We start from the raw sequence: 19536 nt of genomic DNA on the forward strand, positions 1-19536 counted from the left end.
CGAAGCGAAGGGAATAGAAGGGAATGGAAGAGGGATTTCCTTAAAACTCCACCTTCTTAACTCAAACAAAGAGGCAGCACCTACCAGGTGGTTTTTAAAATTTAAATTGTGCAGTTACGGGGGGGAAATACCAGACCGGGCCCCCCTCCCCAGGGCTTTAACAGTTTCCAAGTGGACTATCAAAAAAAGGTGCACACAGTGTAGCGGTGTACCGATGTACCGATGTACTGGTGCAACCGTACAGGCGCAAACCCGATCGACCAAATTTCTTTAATTCCTCGCGCAGCTACGCGCGTAACGTTTGGCGAAGGGCCCCCCGCGCAAGCGCCAAGCGAGTGAGCGTTCGCCCTTTCCCCCAAAAGGGAGTACCACTCACCACCGCTTTACCACCACTTCACCTGAGGAACAAACTCACGTCGCACGCGAGCAGGTACGACTTAATGCTGAAGTAGTTCTCATCGCGCAGGATGTAGAAGTACCCGTCGTACCCCCAGTGCGTCCCCCAGCTGTTCAAAATCTTCCAGTACTTGACGACCTTCCCTGCGGCCTCGCCCCCCTTTCCACCAGCATAAGCATCCAGATGACCCGAATAATGGTGAATTTTTTTTTTTTTTTTTTTCAAATTTTCAACCGTGTCTTCTCCCCACCCAACTATAACTACAGCGTGGTCGACCTTGTTCCATACGTACGCATTGGACTCCCCCCCATCGGACATTTTTATGAACTTCCCTGTCAGTATGCCTTCCCTATACGCCGAGAAGTTTTTGGAGGGCTCAATTGCTGCTGCCACGGGGCCATTATAATATAGGTACTTCTTTAAATCCTCTTCGTCCTCTATATCTAGGTACTCAAACTTGGTCACCTTGACTTTCGCGTCGCACTCGTGCAGTTTGAGCACGTCCACCTCGCTGGCGTCCTTGGCGGCGGGATCCACTGGCAGGTAGCCCTCGTTTAGCTGGTCCTCCCCGGGGAGGTCTCGCCCACCCCGCACATCGCGCACATGCCGCCCGGTGAGTTTATTTTCCCCGTTGTGGGAGATTCCCCCTTTGGGCTGTTCATCATGGGTGGAGGATTTTCCAATTTCGCCCCCATCCAGGTCTTCCTCTCTGACCAGTTCTTCCCCTGTAACCTTTTCCTCACCCCCCCCGAAATGCCCGTGCTGCCGCACCTGCTTTATTTGTATGCGCGCTGGGCCCATCGGCCCACTTGAGGCGTCCCCGCCCCTGCCCTTCTGCAGAAACGTCTTAAACGTATCGAACCGGTCACACAGCGCGCTGTTCTTCTTATCCCTATTCAAATATAAATTGAAGTACCTCACGAAGCACTTGTTTGTAAAGAGGAAGTTCTCATAGGCATACTTTAGGGACAAAAAAATATACCCGCCATTACACCCCTGATTGAAGAAGTCGCAAAGGACCAGCTGTTTATTGCTGAAAGATATGCGGTCAATATTTTTTATATAATTATATTTAATCCTCACCCTACTGTTAATAATCAACGCAGCTGAGTTTGCGTAACATGAGCCGCATTCCTTCTGGTCGATCGCTTCGTCGATCACTTTTACCCATTTCCCATTAAGTCTCTTCCTCACGTCAGCTTCGTTCGTCCAGTCGAACTGTGCCAAGGGGACTTCCTTCTCACGATAGGTGTTAAATATGCTGTTTGGCTTCACCCCTTTGTGAGATTTGCTCGTGTGGGTTGGGGGGGCCCTCCACTGGGTGGCAGTTTGATTCGTATGTACCTCTAAGTGACCCCCTCGCTGTGTTCCCTCCGCAGTTCCACCACCCCACTCCAACTTCACATTGGCGTAATTCTTATTGTGCGTGTCTGGGTCGAGCACAAGGGGGGAAATGATCTCCACGGGGATCTTGTTGGTAGGCTCATCAGGCGTGCCCACCTTCTTCCCATACCAGCAAAACCTCTTCACGGTGAAGAGGTCAAACTGAGTGTAATTATCGTTGTAATAGTCGATTGAATGGGTTGGGCTTTTCCGCACACCTTTTGAGCCCTCAGAAGGGAAGCTCTCTTTGGAAAGGCTACTCCTGTTGGGGGGTACCCCATTTGTGCTTTTATGGCCCATGTTGTGGAGAAAAGAGTCCCACATTTGGGGCCCCTTCTCTCTTCCTTCACTTATATCTTGCAGACCGTCTACCCGGGGACGCCCCGAAGAAGAACCCCCTCCACTGCCACTCAACTGATACACATTCACCACCCCCATGATCAACCTGTTGCAGTAACTGTAAGACGCGTCGTTCCTTCTCTCAAATTTGAAAAAGGAGAAGTAGATTTCTTTCTCCTCCTTCTGCTTATACACCTCCATGTAGAGCCCCTCGTCGTACACGATCCTCCAGAAGCCACTGTACTGAGGATTTACATTCCCATTTTCGATTATCTGTATGGTCCTATCTGTGTTGAATAGGATGATTTGTTTTTTTTTCTCCTCAAAACGGTTCTTCAAGTGATCAGGGTCCAGTTTCTCTATGAAGTGGGGAGGAATATCCGAAAAAAAAAAGGGGGAGCATATATGAGGGTACACTGTGAGGGAAGAACCTGATGGGCGCCGCTTCAATATAGCACATACGCACAGATGTGCATGTATATTACACCATGGTAAATGGAATCATCCGGGCGGCGGTAGCCACACTCGTAGTCGTAGTCCTGTCCCCCATCAGAAGCATCCCCCCTTTCACCCTTGAGGAGGCCCAGGCTGATTTCCCACTTCCCCTCCACATGTCTACTCAAGCAGTGAACGGGGATGTCACATTTGGCATAACTCGCGAAGGCTAAGAAGAGCACACAAAGTGAAATCATGTCCGGGGGGTGCGGCGGTGTGGAGCGGTTTGTATAGCAGCGTGTGAATGAACCGAAAGACACAACTGAAACAGAACTGAAACATAAATGAAACATAAATGAAACATAAATGAAACGAAAGTGAAACGAAAGTGAAACGAAATGGCGTCCAAACGGGCAACAACTTCACAGTTGCAACTCCCCGTGAGTAACTAATAGACCGTGCGAACTGCCCTGTTGGCTCCTCCCCCTGCTGGGCTGCTAACCACACAGGGGGGGGGGGGGGAAAAAGGAAAACATTCCTAACGTGTCTAACTCTGGAAAGGTGTGAAGACATCGTGTTGCACTTTTTCCCCTTCGCCAACTGCACCCGTTTGTCAGCCAGAGTTTGCCCATCAGTGTCAACCCCCCAAGTAACACCCCCGAATAACCCCACCGCGCGATGCACTCAACTGCACAAACGTTTCGCACCCCCAGCATGCCACTCGCGGGCGGGGATATACACACGCGGCGTTTTTATAGGAATGGAAAAAATTTCATATCTGTGAAAAATGGGAGTTGCAAAGGAGAAAAAAATTCGGAAGAAGAAGATACACACAATGGGCGGACATCCTCCACTTGGTGGACGTCCCCCCCTTGGCGATCTTCTCAAAGTGGCAATTTGCCAAAAACGGGCGGCAGAACTAGTCAAACGAAGTAGACCCGCAAAATGGGACCGCAGGCCGGCGCTGGCGAACCCACCGACATCCGTGCGCTCTTCCTTTCGCACCACGCAAACGTGTCCCCCCTCCTTTACAAAAAAAAGTGAAAAAAGAGGAAACCGTTGGGGCGGCAAAAAGGGGGCAACCAAATTGGGGCTAAAACGTTTGGGCGAACAAATTAGCGCTAAAACGGTTGGCAAACCAATTAACGCTGAAACGTTTGGCGAACAAGCTATTCACTCACACATGTATCATATGTACCAGTCGGACAGCGCGCAGACCATCGCTCACGCCCGCCCAGCTGATACATTCGGAAGCCTTCCTCCTCCCCAGATGGAAAATCACTCCAACACGTATTCATGCACCTTCCTCAGGAGCAACCGGAAGAGGTAGTCTAGGATTACTTCTTCGGCGACTTTCCTCGTGACGCTCAGTCTTTCGTACAGCAGCCTGCGGGGGGGGGGGGAAGCGATTGGTTTGGAGTGAGTGGTGGGGTGGAGAGGCATGAGCGACTGGGTGTGCACTACTGGGTGTTCAGCGCTGGACGGCACCACTGAACGTGCACCACTGGGATTTCACCACTCGGCGGAAGGACTCACTTCTTCCGAATGGGGATAAACTTGCACAGCGTGTCATCCGCCCCCGGGATGGGGACATTCACCTGCCCCCCCGCATTTCCTAAGACCACGGCCGAAACGCCTTCACTAGGAATGGCCGAGTGCACCATCTTCACCCCCTCCAGAAAAGAAAACTTCAAATTGTTCTCCCTCCTGGTGAGAAGCTTGGACAATTTCTTAGAATCCGAGTGATTCATTTTGGGGCTTAAAATGTTGGCCAAAACGGAGCGAGAATATATCTTAGCCAAAATGTATTCAAAATTGGTGAGGGACAAATCCGGGGGACCAACAAATTGGGTATTTTCAGTCGAAGAGCTGCTTAGAAAATGCAACACCTTCAAATTTAGAATGTCTAAATCTTGGAAAAATAATTTTACATAAGAATACATGTCAGCTATTACCTTCTCTTCCTTTATTAAAGAAAAGAGCGTCTCCACAACAACGGCAAAACTTGAGAATACAGCTTTTTTGTTTTTCTTATGTGAGTCGAATAGGATGCTTCTAACGGATTCTATGAATACCTTATTGTTCATCACCTCTTCAAAGTTGTCTTTTATTTTTTTGCTCGGGGAGAAGGTGAAGTACCTGGACACCCGGTCAGTTTTCCAGCGGATGCCTCTCCCTTTCAGCATTTCCTCCAGCGAGCTGTAGTAGTTGTAGAGGTCTTCCGACTGGTAGAACTTCGTTGCGCTGCGTTTGGGCAGGCGGCAGTTCGTGGGGTCGCCCTTTGGATCAGCGGTTGGTTCATCGCTTCGTTCTGCGGTTGGTTCATCGCTTCGTTCTGCGGTTGGCTCGCCGCTTCGTTCTGCGGTTGGCTCGCCGCTTCGTTCACCGGTTGGCTCGCCGCTTCGTTCACCGGTTGGCTCGCCGCTTCGTTCACCGGTTGGATCGCCGCTTCGTTCACCGGTTGGATCGCCGCTTCGTTCACCGGTTGGCTCGCCGCTTCGTTCACCGACTGGCTCGCCGCTTCTCTCAATGGAGGCCTCCCCCCCCCTGTGGCACATGCGAGTCATTATCTTTTCGCGAACGATAAGGTTGAAGACCCTGCTTAGGAAGTTACGGACATTTCCTACCAAAACGTGCTTCCCTTCGTTTAACAGAACATTTGCATATCCTTTTATCATTACGTCGTTCTTAGTTCCGTTCGGAAGCTCCCCCTTTTCCCCTCCATTTGGGTTATTCCCCCCCAAGAAGTCACCAGGTGTGGCCTCCTCTCCTTCCTTCGAAAGGACGCTTCCTCCTGAGGGCTGCCTCTCCTCTTCGTTAGCCACCTTTAACAGTTCCGCACTCCCTTGCACGAAATTAATTTGGCCAATTACACTTCTGAGCAGATTCGACCCGTTATCCTTGATGGCTGTCACTGTATCATTCAGCATGCTCCTTACTCCCGCCTCATCATCTTGTTTGGCTCTTTTGGAGTCGTCCCCCGTTTCTTCTTCTCCATGTTGCGTAAGATCCCTCCTATTGGTAGCACCTCCCTGCAACGTTTCTCTCGTCTCCTGGTCAACACGCACATCCCTAACATCCCTACCACGCAAAGAGGGTCCACTTTCTTCCGCCACACCAGGTGAGCTCTTCCCACCTGACTCCCCCACATCTACAAGCATACTCTCTCCAGTCTCCTTGTCAACAACTTTAACCTTTTCACTTGGAGCTGTCCGTGAGACTTCTTTATTCACCTGATGCTCATCATTTCTCCCCCCTGGTGAGTCACAACTTGGCAGCAAATCGTCGTGGTCATCCCCGCTTAGCATTCTCCACCTTGTCCGTTCGGAATAGCTGCCATCATCCCACTTCCCATGTTTCAGCTTTCCATAGTTGTTCAACTGGTTGACTGCGAAGACCACCAGCAGCAGCAGCAGCAGGGGGAACATCCTCATTTTGGCTCTCCCCGTGTGTTGCTTCTTATCTTTGTTCGGCGTGTCTCCTTCTGACTGTTCACTCTCTTCCTCCGTGGTTACTTTGTGTGCCTCTCCTCTTAAGATGCACACCAACGGAGTGGAAAAAAAATTCACAAGAAAGGGTAACCCTAACCTGTGTCTTACACACCAGTGCCTACTCGTTGAACACCCATAAAAAATTCAAACCAAAAAAGGGAGCAAAAAAAATTACCACTTGGCAGCTGCAGATATTTTACGCTTCTTCTTGCAGTGCGAGTTGGAACTCCAGCATAGGCAAAAAAGAAAAAAAGAAAAAATTCGTTAAAGTGTAGAGAGTAAGGTGTACGCGAAGTAGAGGGAAAATAAGGTGAAACAAAATAAAGCAAAAAATTAACACATTAAAGTGTCAAAATATTAATATGTTAACATATTAATATGTTAACGTGTCAAAATAAATTAAAAATGTGCTTCCTCTTTTTGGCCCCTTTCAGCAGGCCACCCAAAAAAGGAAAAAATCGCCAGACACACAACAAACGCGGAGAGAAATAGCTCGAAACGCAGCTAAGGCTCAAACGGGGAGGACAAATCTGGCCAGACGCGTCGCCACACCTCCAAAATTTTAGCTCGTCCCAGCTGATCAAATGGGAGTGTATAAAGATCCACACGACAACGCATGCAAAAAAAAAAAAAAAAAAAAATATATATATATATATATATATTGTGGGCTCCTCCATTTTGGAAGCACAAAACAAACTATCCTTTTTAAAAAAAAAAGGTAACGTCCCCCAAATTGAGCGCTTACAAATGCGCCACTCCCATTTTTCAGTTAGCGCTCCCCCAATTTTGTCTTAAATTGCAGAATTAGATGCGCGTCGGGAACAGGCTCAAGTGTGCCAAAATGAGGAGAACAGATCTACATGCGATGTCGTAATTTTTTCGAAACCGAAAAGCGGAGGATTGCACAATTGGGCGGCGCCCCGTAAGGCGAAATTTCGTCCAAACCGCGAACAAATGTTAAGCGGGCATGAAGAAAAAAACTCACACATGAGGAAGTCTACCGAGCGATAGCCAAGTTGGCACGAGTAACCGCGCGAACACTTCCAACCTTTTATTTGCATCTTAAAGAGGAAATTTTAAAATGGTGTTTTTTTTTTTTGGGGGGGGGGACCTCCCCTTCACCCGCATCGTAGTACTGAAAATACTCCTTGGGGGCAATTAATTTCGAAAAATTAGCGCTTTTCAGAATTAAAAAAAAAAAGTATTCGTTCGCGTGGAAGTGGTCAAAATGGGTGCATGATCACTCGTGAGGGCACCACGCAAGGCACTATGAGGACCACCCACTCAAACGGTGGGACAACTTTCCACGTGCCGCCGCGCTGCCCCGCACCTGGTACCGCCTACTCCTGGAAGGACTTGGCAACAATATCGCTCTCTCCTCCCTCCACGGCCAACTCGAAGACGTAGTCATCATACTGATGCACAGTGGACCTGCACTTGCACTGAACGGTGTAGCTGTGTTGCACAAAGTGGGGCAGCTTCAAGTAAAAGGCGTATTTCCCCTTCTGCTTGTTTCCATATGATATATAGCCAGGCATGAGGGTCTGCAAATCGGTTTCATTACCCTCGTAAAAGACCTTATCAAAGCAATTGTGCGGTTCGACGGTACCCTGGTTATCATATATGCACTTGAAGCCGACAAACTCTCCTGGCTTCGCCTCAATTCTGCAGACTTTACTACCTCCATACCTCTCAACAGGGTAGGGCTTAGAAAAATAATTCACCACATTATTTCCGAAATCGCATCCCTTAGTAATTGTATTATTCGTAGAAACAACAACTTTCATTATTCCATACTTTGTAATGATTTTTTCAACTTTACTTTCATCCTCTTCATCCCCTTCTCCATCCTCTTCTTCCTGCTCCTCCTCAATTACGAGTTCTTCTTCGTCTTCCGGATTTGTGGGCTTATCTCCCTCCCCTTTGTTCTTTTCACGCTCTATTATATTCCTAATTTTTTTTACCCTATATAATGCTCTAACTAGGTGTTCATCTATTTGCTTCTCCGGGACTACCACCTCCATATCTTCGTCTGCATTTTTCAAATCGTTCACATTGACAGTGGATTTCTTTTTCGCATTTTCCTTTTCCTTGGTTAGTCTCCTCTTCTTTAGGTACTTTTTCAGGTCCTCCATTTGCAAGTTACAGAAACAGTAGAAGGTTGTGCTCTGCTTCACCGTGGGCGATATGAGCAGCGTGTCTCCATACAGGGTCGACCCGTATAGCAGCACATCTATGGACAGCTTGGACGATTCCATTTTGTCTGCACTTATATCGTCTAGCGTGTTAACATTCTGAAAGCACTGTGCTCCTATTTTCTTCGGACATATAAATGTTACGCTGTCAAACGGCTTCGCGTTCACCACGCAGTATTCCTTTTCATTCTTCCCCAGAAGGTACTTCTCCTTCGTAAAATCGCAGATGTGTTCTTCTGCGTGTGCGGGCAGTTGCTGCCTCACCAGGTGGAGCAGCGCGAGCAGGAGGAGCCTTTTCATTTTGTTAGGGGGTGGCTAAATGGGCAGCCACGTGGACAGCACAAAGTGCACGTTATGCCGCCTTTACGCGGGAATTGCGGCGCTCCACTGGGCGGAAGCGCGCACAGTGCAGGAGCGTACAGACGAGTACGTAACGACAATAGTGAAAAGACAGTGCGTACCGCCAATCGTGAAACGACGATTCGCAACGCCGCAACGCGAAGGATTCTCCCCCCCAGTGCAACCGGCCGAAAAATCCCCCTTTTTTCACCTAGACAAAAATGCAAACATCAATTCTGCTGCGCCAGCGAGCGGAAAAGGGGAAAACATTAACAACTGAGTTTTTCAAAAGAGGTGAAAAAAAAGAAAAAAAAAAAAAGAAAAAAAAAAAAAGAAAAAAAAAATTTACACGAACTCGTGCCAACACGTCCAATTTCATTTTTTACAATTTTTTAAACGTAATTTAAAACATTTAGCCGTTTCGATTTTTTTTTTTTAACGTTTATGTTTTCCCCAATTGAGGGGCAGACGCGAGTTGCAAAAGGGTGTATAAAAAAATAAAACGATGACAGACAAAGATACAAACGGAGAGGCGCAGCAAAGACACAAAAAGGGCAACAAAACGGATAACACAATAGTTCTTCCAACTGGTTGTGCAGAAGTAGCATTTTCCATTTGCACATTTTCCACCTCCGCAACGTTTGACAGGCTGTGAAAGTACACACCGCCATGCGCAGTGCGATTTTTTTTTTTTTTTTCGCAAAATTACGCGTTTCCCCCTTTTCGAATAAAGAAACAAAATTAATCTACCTTCATTTGGCTGATTTAGCAACTGATCGTAAAGAGAGCCACCCGAGTGAGCAAAAATGGTCCCCTTTTTTTTTTAAACATCCGGTGGGCAATTCCAACATGCGCGACTCGGAAAAAATATCATTCCTCCCTCGAGTCCTCCATCCACGCGCATGCCAATTACGGCCAAAAAATGGGTAAAACACAAAAAAAACTATATTCCCACATTTGCACTTAACGTGGGTGGACACTTCTGCAGACGTCCACTTCATCCCAATTCGTGGCTTCGCAACCGCGGCGGTCTCCTTCTGCTTGCCATTGGAGAGGACGCATAACTGAGCAACAACAAAAAAAACGACGTAAATTTGTTTGTTCCTTCCCCCTTCGTTGCATATGCGAAATGTGCCTCCTCCGTGAAATGGGGCCAAAAAAAAAAACATGCACAGGTAAGTCACCCCAAATGTGAATCGCCCCTAGGTGGTCACTCCACACGAGAGCCGCCCATTCATGGTCACTCCAACCCGCAGAGCTTCACCAACTCATCGTAGCGATAAAACTTATGCCTGCGTAGGACTTCCGCCTCCTCCTTGGCTATAACGTCCTTGATGAGCGGCTTCAACTGCGTCACGTCTCTCTTTATATCCTGGAGCTTTTCCTTTTTGAATTTCATCTTCTCGATTCCTTTGAGGTGCCTCTGCCTGATTGACTTGTTGATTATCATTTTTTCTTTTTTCCGGATCAAATGGTACACGGTTCCTCTTTTGCTGTTATGCCTGCACAAAGGGGGTGGTAATAACGCAGTGTCTAAAAGGGGTGAACATGTACAACACACCTATTCGGTGTAGTTTTTTTTGGGGGGGGACCCACTCCCTGTGGTGAGAAGCGCCATGCTGGGAATGGTACATCCATAAGCCCCTTCGTTCCACCTCTAAACACGGTGACGTACCTGGAGAGCCTCCCGATCCTATGTGTCAACACGTTGTAGTGACTCGGCATCTCATAGTTCACCACGTAGTTCACATTCACGGTGTCGAGCCCCCTCGAAATGGAATCCGTGCATATCAGGATGTGCAACTTCTGCGAGAGAAAATCGTTTAGTATTTTTTTCTTCCTCTTGTTGGACAAATTGCGGGTGTACTCCTTTATCCCGTAGCCGCCTTCGTTGGTGTAGCTGAAGTAGACGGTCAGGAACCGGTAGAGCAGGTGCGCCGACTCCTCGCTGTTGCAGAAGATGAGCATGCTGAGGTTGTCTGCGGGGGGGGGAAGCGAAATTATAAGCGAAATTGGAAGCGAAATTGGAAGTGATGTTTTGCGTGAACGTGGAGACGGAGAGGAGTGACGTGGCCAATGAGGGGAAGGGCGATGCCGCCTCATGGCCCCCCCTTCCAACCATTCAACTCACCCTTGGCCGGTATATCCATGATCAGCCGGAGGACGACATACACCTTGCTGTATTTCCCCTTGGTGCTCAAGTAAAACTCCTCGTTCCTCTTGTAATTAACAATGTAGTAAAAAAAAATGGGCCTGTACAGATTCAGGGACATGAGGTTATCCGACACTTTACACAGCGTCGCGGAAACGAAAATTTTCTGCAGGAAATTCTTCGGTTTGTAAAAATTGCGAGTTTCCATTTGATACTTCTCGACAATGTCCGATAGGGAGTTCACCAAACTGTTAATGTTGGACTTGCTAAAGGACATAATCTTATCCACTTCGTCAATAACTAAAAATTTCAAGTCCTTAAAAAGCTCCTCATTGCTGTAGAAGAGCGTTTCAAATTTGTTGGTCGTTGTTACGAGAATGTTCGTGTCCTTAAAGGTGTCCCTACTATCCATCAGCTCATCAAAATAAATGTTCATTTGAAACATGTTGGTATTTATCCCCTGACACAGCAAATTGCTAACTTCGAATTTGTTTAAAACCCCCATAATTTGCGTTACCAACTCTTCTGTGGCTGTTAATATGAGACAAAAGAGTTTCCCATTTTGGTCCTTTTTATATAAAAAATAATCCAATATAGTTATAATATAGCATAATGTTTTTCCAAGGCCAGTTGGCACTTCAATGTATATGTCTCCACTAAGCAGCGAATTGGACCCATTCTTGCTCAACAGGGCATAATCCAACACACAACTTTGACAGGGCAGAAATGTTTTGAAGTGAAACTTGTTAATCAGGGCGTTTATTATAAATTCATTTATTGGGGTGTTCCTCACTTCATTCCACTTTTCAATTTCAACTTCTTCGTCCTCTATTTTGATTATTCTGCAGTTGGAGCTGAGGCTGGAGTGCACCTCGTGCGCCTTCTTTTGGTGCGCCGTTGCCACGCGACCATGAATTGCTCTTGGAACCCCAGCTGTAGCCACCGCTGCGCCACCGCCTTGTTGTACCCCCTCTCCAATAAGCTCGTCGAAGTTAAAAAAATCGTCACTTACATTTTCAACGAGCGTTTTTACGTGGTTTATGTATGAGCTGCTTTGCATCTTTTCCTATAATTGGCCTGTTTTCTCATGTGGGGAGGGGAAAACCGACCTGCATAGTTAAACTTGTATTTTCTCACGCCAATTTCGCAAATTCTTCATATTTGTGCCTGCCAGGGCGCAGATGATTATTCTCAAGATTTGCCAGTTGTATGGAAAGTTTTTTCTCCTCTTCGTTGAAGTGTTCCCAGTTGTATTTTATTTTTGCTGCATTATGGCTGTTTTTTTTTTTTTTTTTTTTTTTTCAGCGCGTTTTTTGGCTAGCTGGGAAAAGGAAAAAATGCAATTCCTTCACTTTCGCCTGTTCTGTTTAAGCGGCTCTATTCCCCTTTCAGCAAAGCAGTAAAGTTTGTTTTAAAATAAATAAGCTCTTTTGCTCATTCCCGAAGTTGATGTTGCTGCGGGTGGGGGGTTAACCTTTTTCCTTTTTTTTTACGCACCGAGGTATTTTCCCAGAACAGCTCAACGGTTTGGGGAAAAAAAAAAAAAAAAAGCAGAAGTGGAAGTGGAAGTGGAAGCGGAAGATTGTTGAGCAGCCGCATAATAACCGTTCATTCATCCCCAGTGCAATTACTCGCCTTTTTCACCCCGGCTTCCTTCTCGCTTAGTTGTCCCACTTGGTTTAAATTAAACACAAGAACGTTGCTAACTGCGTTTTGCGCGGACCTACCTGTGCACGTCGACGTGTATACAAACCAATGGGGATGTTCCCACGGGCGACGCCCTTTTCTGGGCACTCCAAAAATAAGTCGTTCCTCGCCCAGGAACAGTTTTGCAACACTTCACAAAATTTTTAATTTATCATACGTAGGGGGGGGAGTTATGGGCTTAATAAGGACATACATACATGAGTATATGCATATATATGTGCACGTTTGCACGCATGCTTGCACGCACGTTGGAATGCATGTTCACACGCGCAGATACACGCGCCTACACGCACATACGCACTGTGCTCACTTTTCTTCACAAATCGCGGGAACATTTAAAAAGGCGAAAATGAGTAAACAAATTTCGGTGGGATTAAAAAGGGCGAAATTAAAACGAACATATGGAGGGGCTGCGCATGCTTGCATACATGCTCGCAGCTTGGGCATCTGCGTGTGGGCGGCGTTTCAAATGGGTACAACGCCGAACATACGCGGAACGCACGAGGAACATACGCAGCACACGCGGTGGTCCGAAGGGGGGGAATCAAAGTGTCCTCTGGAGATGCTGTATATGTCTGAATGAACGGCCTACTCGCGCACCATTACGACTCATCAATCCTTTTGTGAACCAATTTGTGAATAAAACATAAGAAGTTCACGTAGCTGTATTCCTTGTCGGCTTTGTCTTCAACGCACAAAGATATGAGGCGTTCCTCCTCGTTGGATCTGCAAGTGGGGGTGAAGTGTGCAATTAGATTTGTATTTTAATTTGCATGCACGGGTATGTGCATCCTTTTTATGGGAGTTGGTGGTGGCTTCCCATTTCATGCTGCGTAACATCGCACTACAAGGCGGAGTTTTCCTCCTCGCAGTCGCTCCATTCGACTTATCCCTTTTCGACGCGAACTTACTTGGGGGCAACCATCACCAGGGGGACGTACTTGTTGAAGTGGTGAATCCTGGTCAGGTTCTTGATGACGCGCTGCACTTTTTCTGCCAAAGGGGGCGAAAAAAAATTAAAAAAAATATAAAATAAATAAGAATAAAGCAAAATATAGCAAAGCGTAGCATAGGATACGAAACATACGAGGGAAAAAGGCACGGCGCGCAAAAATGAAACGCCTCCTCTTGCCTTCCTCCCGTGAGCGGTTCACCAATTTGGTCGCGCCCTTCAATTTTAACACTCACGTGCGTTGGGGGTATCCGTCAGGTTCAGTTCGTGCGCGTTTTTCTCCGTCGGGATGTCTCCAACGATCTTCAAAAGGGGGAAATGAAAAAAAATACACAACGGTGGGGGGAGGTAGTGGTGACGGTAGTGGCGACGCGCCCTATCCGTTAAAGTACGGCCTAGGCAAATACACCCATGCTTAACCGCGCTACGCAGAGCGGCCTGCATAATGCCACACAACGCCGCGTGTTTGAGCACTCACCTCCTTGGCGAAATTCGCGTCGGAGTGAAACCCAAAGTAAAGGTAAAAGTGGGTACAGGCATCGAGCAGGTAAATCCCATTGGAGTAAATCTTCTCCGCGCTGGAGGGTATCGTTTTGGGAATAAACAAATCGTCGTCCACATCCATCGAGTCTATCTCGTTCGTTTTCCCCTTTATGTGAATTACATACGTTACTGGGTATACGTACAAGAGGGAGGATATGATCGGCATGGAGAGGAGCTTTATCAGGCTGTAGACCTTCAGGTCGTGTAGGATTTCCTTCTTCGTGACATTGTGTTTTAGAAGAGAGGAGGTGAAGAGCGGAAGCAGCTTTAGCGTGTCCGGGAGGATCAGCTGGCCTGAATGGGCGGACGAGGCGCACTAAAGGGGGGGAAGCGGAAGAGTGACGTGGGGGGAGCGGCGAGCACACAGCGAATTGGGCATAGCGAATTGCATAAGCAACTTCCACATAGCAACTTCCACGTAGCGAATTGCATGTGGCAACTTGCGCACCGCGGCTCACACCGCGGCTAGCACCGCGACCTTCACATAGCGCCTTCGCACAACTCTCACTTACATTCACGCGGTAGGAAAACAAAATGGCCGCCAAACTGTCGATGATGATCTTGGAGTAGTTGTCATTGTGCAGGATGTTGGTGCAGAGCTGCTTGATGAGGATGCTCATCAAGGCCTCGGCGTCGGTGTACCGAAAGACGGTGCTGAGGGAGGAGGTCAAATTCATGTGCGTGGTGTGCAGACGAACAAAGCGGTCCCCATACAGGTTGGTATAAATGCAAGCGCATTGGAAGTAAATTTGTTTTTTGCTCTCTGAAATGTCCGAGTAGTTTAATAAAAAGGCAAAAGTCTGGTCATGCCGAATCTTGGGGATTTTAATCGTGTCCACACTGATGATAGAATTAAAATTGTTGTTACAACAGAAGAGCTTCTTCACCGACATGTGCTGCGAATATCTTAGCTTCAACTCACAGCAGTAGGCAATGTCTTCTGACGTTAGCGTGTCCATTATGCTCATGTATATCTCCTTGTAATCCTTCTGCCATACGAAATTTTCCACGAAGAGGATCTTCCCCCCGGTGTTCTGCGCAACATATTGCAGAGACGGGACGCACACACGCACGTTATTCGACGAAATGATAAAAATGTCCACGCTGATGTTGTAGGAATATAAGTCTAGTAGTAAAGAATCGTAGAATATCTTCTGCTTCACCTCCAGAAAGTTTTCCTGCAAGTCCTTTTTCAGCTCCTTAATGGAGCCTATTCCGCAATTGGGGGTGGTGGTGTAAAACATGCATATGCTGCCCAGCCCGTTTCGCTCCTTCAGCATGTCCATGGCCACTTTGAGCGCGCTGTTTCCGCAGGAGCCGTACGACTGCATCGTCGTGCTCACCGATTTGATGGTATCTATGAGGGTGTTGATTTTGTCTCTCTCCTCGACGCACCCGAAGAAGAGGTCCTCCAGCGGCAGCGGCAGGAACGGGTCGTCCACGTCGCTCATCACGATCACCTGGTGGGTGCCCGAGCCGCCTCCTCCTCCGCCGCTGTTACCGCTTACGCCGCTCCCCCCCTTGCAGTGGTAAAAATAAATCGAACTGTTGAACGTGATGATGGCAATCTTGGTCCGCGGGCACCTCACGTTCTGCACGGCGTATCTGATGCCCTCCAGAATGGTGTACGTTATGTTGTTGTAAATGGCATTGTAGGAGCACTCCACGACGAAGACAAAGTAGGGCGGCAACATATTTTTCACTTGCGGGTATTTCGCCATCAACGAATTTCTCCTCATTTTGGCGGTATCCGATTCGCCACTTTTTTCGCATATCAAATTTTTCATCTCGTTCATGGTCAGGTTGGCATTCTCCATCACGCTGTCGAAGTTCTGCACCCCGTGGTCGTTCCCATAGGGATGATTCCCTGCTCCGCTGCCCCCTCGGTTGTTAACCACGTTATGATTGTTGTAACCGCTTTGATTGTCATAGGTACTGTAGCTTCCTACCCCTCCATAATTGGTATAGCCACCACCTGCATAATGGGTAGCATCCCCCGAGTCGCCAAAAGCGCTACTACTAGTCAGCTTATTCCCCCCCTTAGAATCATTCGCAACTAGCGAATTAGAAATATGCTTCGTGAAAGACATTATCTTATTCGTAATCATGAACGCCGTTTGGTTAATATTTTTACTCAAGTAGGTATACGTCAATTTAAACTTGTTAACATTATGATAGTACGTCGGGGGGATAATAATATCGACGCTACCCTTCAGCAAAGGGGAGAGAGAACTCCCATGGTGGTCACTCTCCCTATGGCCTATCTTCTCATTATACTGAAATATATCAAATAATACATTTTCATTAATCATAAAATCTGTGTCGCAGAAGACACACTGCACAGAGCTGGAAATGTCTTCCAATATAGTCGCATGCAGATAGCTCAAACATTTGGGGCATCTCAAAATTTCTACATTTTCCTCCTTATCGTTAATGATATCCTTCATGTCTATTTTGTCTACACCTTCCCCTTCGTTTAGACATGCAAAAGGGTTTACAATAATTCCAAAGGGAATTTGAGACAGCTTTAACGTCTCAGAAAATAGCGGAATTTGATACAACGTGCTCTTCATAAATCTCGGGTCTGCTTTCCCCGTGTCAATCGATATGTACGGTTGATAATAAGACGGGGGAGAGATATACTTACACGTTTCGAATACTTTTAAATTTTTTTTTTTTTTTTTTTCCTGAGTGTTTATTATAGGCCTTGGGATTTTGTTCATGTCTATACGGTTGATCGTTTTTTTTAACAAACTGTACACTTCTTCTCCCTTTTCTGTTACCTCATTTTCGTTTTCACTTGAATTTTCGGAGCTGGAACTTTCCACTGATTCTTCCTCTGACCGTTCGTACTTCTGTCTGTTCGTCCCCCGCTCCTGATTATCCTCCCGCTTTGCACTCCCGCTTGGATCAGCAGTTGTGGTGGGGTTTCCCCCATATGGGGCACTCCCGAATGGTCTACTAACAACCGTGTTGCCAGCGCCGCCATAAAAGGGGTTAGCCGCGGGTTGGTTAGAGGTGACCTGATTAGCGGCGGGTTGGTTCGCGTTCCGATGCTGGTACGCCGCGTGGTACGCACTGGGGTGCTCCTTCGCGCTGCTCTGCGGGGCGTTGCTAAGGGGGGCATTACTATACGGGGTATTACTATACGGCGTGTTGCTATATGGGGTATTACTATACGGGGGGTTGCTATATGGCGTATTGCTATAGGGAGGGTTGTTGTAGGGGGTATTACTATACTGGGCGTTGGTGTACCCCGAGTTGGTGTACCCCGAGTTGGTGTACCCAGCGTTGCTGAACCCGGCGTTGCTATAGGCAGCGCTGCTATACGCAGCGTTGCTGTACGCAGCACAGCTGTACGAGGCATTACTGTGCGGCCCGCCACCCCACGCGCCGCGCGCGTCCGGCTGCACCTGACTAACGTGGCCGCCATCCGCCTGGCTGCCCAAGCCGTTGGAAGGTGCTCCAGCGGACGCTGCACTGGGGGAGCCGCCGTGGCTGCCCCCATATATTTGATACGTCCTTTCATTTCCCCTATCAAAAGTGGGCTTATCATTTGGGGCCCCTCTCACCAAATCTCCCTGCATAGCAGTGCGTTGTGCAGGATTGGTGCTACTCAAGGGGTTATTCGCCCCATGCGAAACGTTCTCATTTCGAGTGTAACTAGCTAAGTTAGAACCCCTGTGAATGGCGTACCCCGATTCGGTTGCGCTGCTTGCACCTCGCTGCTGATCATTACTACACGAAAGGGTAACCGCGTTATTCCCATTTGCAGGAGGAGAAGTTGCGCTGCTCCCCTGCTTACCCTGCCAGGTGCTCGTCTTTTGCACATTCCCCTCGTTCGGCTGACTATGAATGTATATCTCACTGGGAACGTCCCCATCAATGCTACTTCTCTTGTGTTCCCCACTTCGGTTAGTTTCATTAAATGTAGCATCGGCTGAACAATTTGTATTGCTCTCCACCGTTTGGTGATTCCTACTGGTACCTCCTGACTGATGGTACTGCCCACCTGTGGGGGGATTATCCCCTTGGGTTTTTCCCACGTGACTGTGCTGTGCAGGGGTGGCAGCATCCTCCGCCCTCTCACTTGGTTCACCGAAATTGGGGTGACCGCTTAGATGGCTAACTGGGTCCCCAATGGGGACATTCGACTGTTGATTACTCCTTTCACATGCTCCGGCACCGTACGCGCTTCCTACATGCGCTCTGCTATCATAACTATTCCCACTCGTGTTGCCCACATTTTCTGAGCTACTATTTGCCTCCCTATTCATATTGGCATTTTCGCAGCTGTTGTTGTGACTGCTGCTTGTGGTGACGTGACTCTCGTTTGCGTCTACTAGCACAGTTGGTTTCTCCCCCTCTAAAGCAAATTCAATTTTATCGTTAAAATTCTCACCACGGGGTTGAGGAGAACAGTGGGAGGGGTGGCAACTCCCGCCCTTTACCCCATCGTCACCGGTACTATTCGTTCCTGAGAGCACTCCTTCAGTTGCTTCTTCCCCTATGTGATTACTCATATTTATTGGGTAGCTATCTAACGTATAAAATTTCGCTTTTTTTTTTTTTATCACTTCTTTTTCACTTTGCCAATTTCCATCATTTGTGATTCGATTTTGGTGAGTTGATCCTTTCTGAGGGGTGCTTCTCCCTGGTAGCCTCTAAATGGTGCTTCTCCAGTTGAGGGCACCAAATGTGGTGCTATTATTTTTCTTGCCTTCTCTACCGTCCCTGGTTTGCTCCTCCTTGTGCTGACTACCCCCTTCACGTCAGATATCACAACGGAGCGGTCACTTAAAAAATAGCTGCGGTTGATGTGTCAACCGGGGGGCCGCGAGAAAAAAGAAAAAAAAAGGGACACACAAAAATGCCTGCGTGTTGGTAGGCGCGCTGGCTGAATTAAACCTTCTGCTGCGGAGGCGACTCCTTAAAGCGACATTTTGCAACCTGGGCGCTTCCTAGCGGTGGGCGCTTCTCAACAGTGGGCGCTTCACAACAGTGTTAGCCTTGGCCGGGCCCCCCCCTCGGCTGTGTCATCACATGCGAAGAGGCCACACCCAGGTACCCCCTCCAACGCATCCGTGAAGCTGCTAACTTATTTATTCTCTCCTTCACTCCCTGGCCTTTAAAAATGTTCCCCTTATCATATCATTACTAGTAAATCTCCCTAAGTGTTGCTGAAAAAAATTCAATCATGGGTAAATTATTACGCAACGCATATGCCAAATAATTTGACCAATCAGGGGATCATCTGTGGTGTTTTCTGGCGGAAGAACTGTTCACGCGATTTTGCTGCTCACGTTTATGTACGTATGCAAGTGCATATATATGTACACTTCCATTCGCTTCTTTTCACCGCGTATCTTTGCTTCTTTTTAGTTTTTTTTTTTTTTTTTTTTTTTTGGCAGCATGGCTTTGGAGTTACTTACACGATCGCTTGGTTGACTCGTGTCAAGGGAGGCACATCCACTGTGGGGTGGCTGCGACGTAAACGAAAAGGTAAACGTAAACGTAAGCGTAAGCATACGCTCGTGCCTTCTCACGTATACGCGTGTGCCGCGCCACTTTGGCATAACACATATGTAACATACGTACATATC

The 19536-nt window shown here is 47.6% G+C and overlaps 5 protein-coding genes across 5 annotated transcripts, besides 7 other annotated features; all 5 read right to left on the reverse strand.

Annotated features, from left to right (window-relative positions):
- Positions 1–110: 110 nt before the first annotated feature.
- On the reverse strand, positions 111–2811 carry PVX_001005 (protease, putative; the record flags this gene model as incomplete). Its single annotated transcript, XM_024731154.1, has 2 exons — positions 111–2478; positions 2607–2811. 2 exons carry the CDS (start codon positions 2809–2811, stop codon positions 395–397), a joined length of 2289 nt encoding a protein of 762 aa, XP_024586996.1. The 3' UTR covers positions 111–394.
- A 15-nt stretch (positions 2812–2826) lies between these two features.
- Positions 2827–2924: a microsatellite.
- Positions 2925–3832: 908 nt separating this feature from the next.
- Positions 3833–5988, reverse strand: PVX_001000 (hypothetical protein, conserved; the record flags this gene model as incomplete). The annotated part of the gene is made up of 2 exons (XM_024731155.1): positions 3833–3941; positions 4091–5988. 2 exons carry the CDS (start codon positions 5986–5988, stop codon positions 3833–3835), a joined length of 2007 nt encoding a protein of 668 aa, XP_024586995.1.
- Positions 5989–6634: 646 nt separating this feature from the next.
- Positions 6635–6654: a microsatellite.
- Positions 6655–6676: a microsatellite.
- Positions 6677–7385: 709 nt separating this feature from the next.
- On the reverse strand, positions 7386–8540 carry PVX_000995 (transmission-blocking target antigen Pfs230, putative; the record flags this gene model as incomplete). Its single annotated transcript, XM_024731156.1, has 1 exon — positions 7386–8540. The coding sequence occupies one exon, from the start codon at positions 8538–8540 to the stop codon at positions 7386–7388; it is 1155 nt and encodes a 384-aa protein (XP_024586994.1).
- Positions 8541–8845: 305 nt separating this feature from the next.
- Positions 8846–8892: a microsatellite.
- Positions 8893–9819: 927 nt separating this feature from the next.
- Positions 9820–11791, reverse strand: PVX_000990 (ATP-dependent RNA helicase protein, putative; the record flags this gene model as incomplete). Its single annotated transcript, XM_024731157.1, has 3 exons — positions 9820–10081; positions 10255–10558; positions 10711–11791. The coding sequence occupies 3 exons, from the start codon at positions 11789–11791 to the stop codon at positions 9820–9822; spliced, it is 1647 nt and encodes a 548-aa protein (XP_024586993.1).
- A 187-nt stretch (positions 11792–11978) lies between these two features.
- Positions 11979–12002: a microsatellite.
- Positions 12003–12626: 624 nt separating this feature from the next.
- Positions 12627–12708: a microsatellite.
- Positions 12709–13040: 332 nt separating this feature from the next.
- PVX_000985 (Sec24-related protein, putative) lies at positions 13041–18456 on the reverse strand (the record flags this gene model as incomplete). Its single annotated transcript, XM_024731158.1, has 5 exons — positions 13041–13164; positions 13350–13431; positions 13627–13693; positions 13869–14249; positions 14446–18456. 5 exons carry the CDS (start codon positions 18454–18456, stop codon positions 13041–13043), a joined length of 4665 nt encoding a protein of 1554 aa, XP_024586992.1.
- Positions 18457–19274: 818 nt separating this feature from the next.
- Positions 19275–19308: a microsatellite.
- Between the last annotated feature and the right edge of the window lie 228 nt (positions 19309–19536).

The sequence above is a fragment of the Plasmodium vivax genome, chromosome 3 (assembly GCF_000002415.2).
Source record: "Plasmodium vivax chromosome 3, whole genome shotgun sequence".
Taxonomy (NCBI): domain Eukaryota; phylum Apicomplexa; class Aconoidasida; order Haemosporida; family Plasmodiidae; genus Plasmodium; species Plasmodium vivax.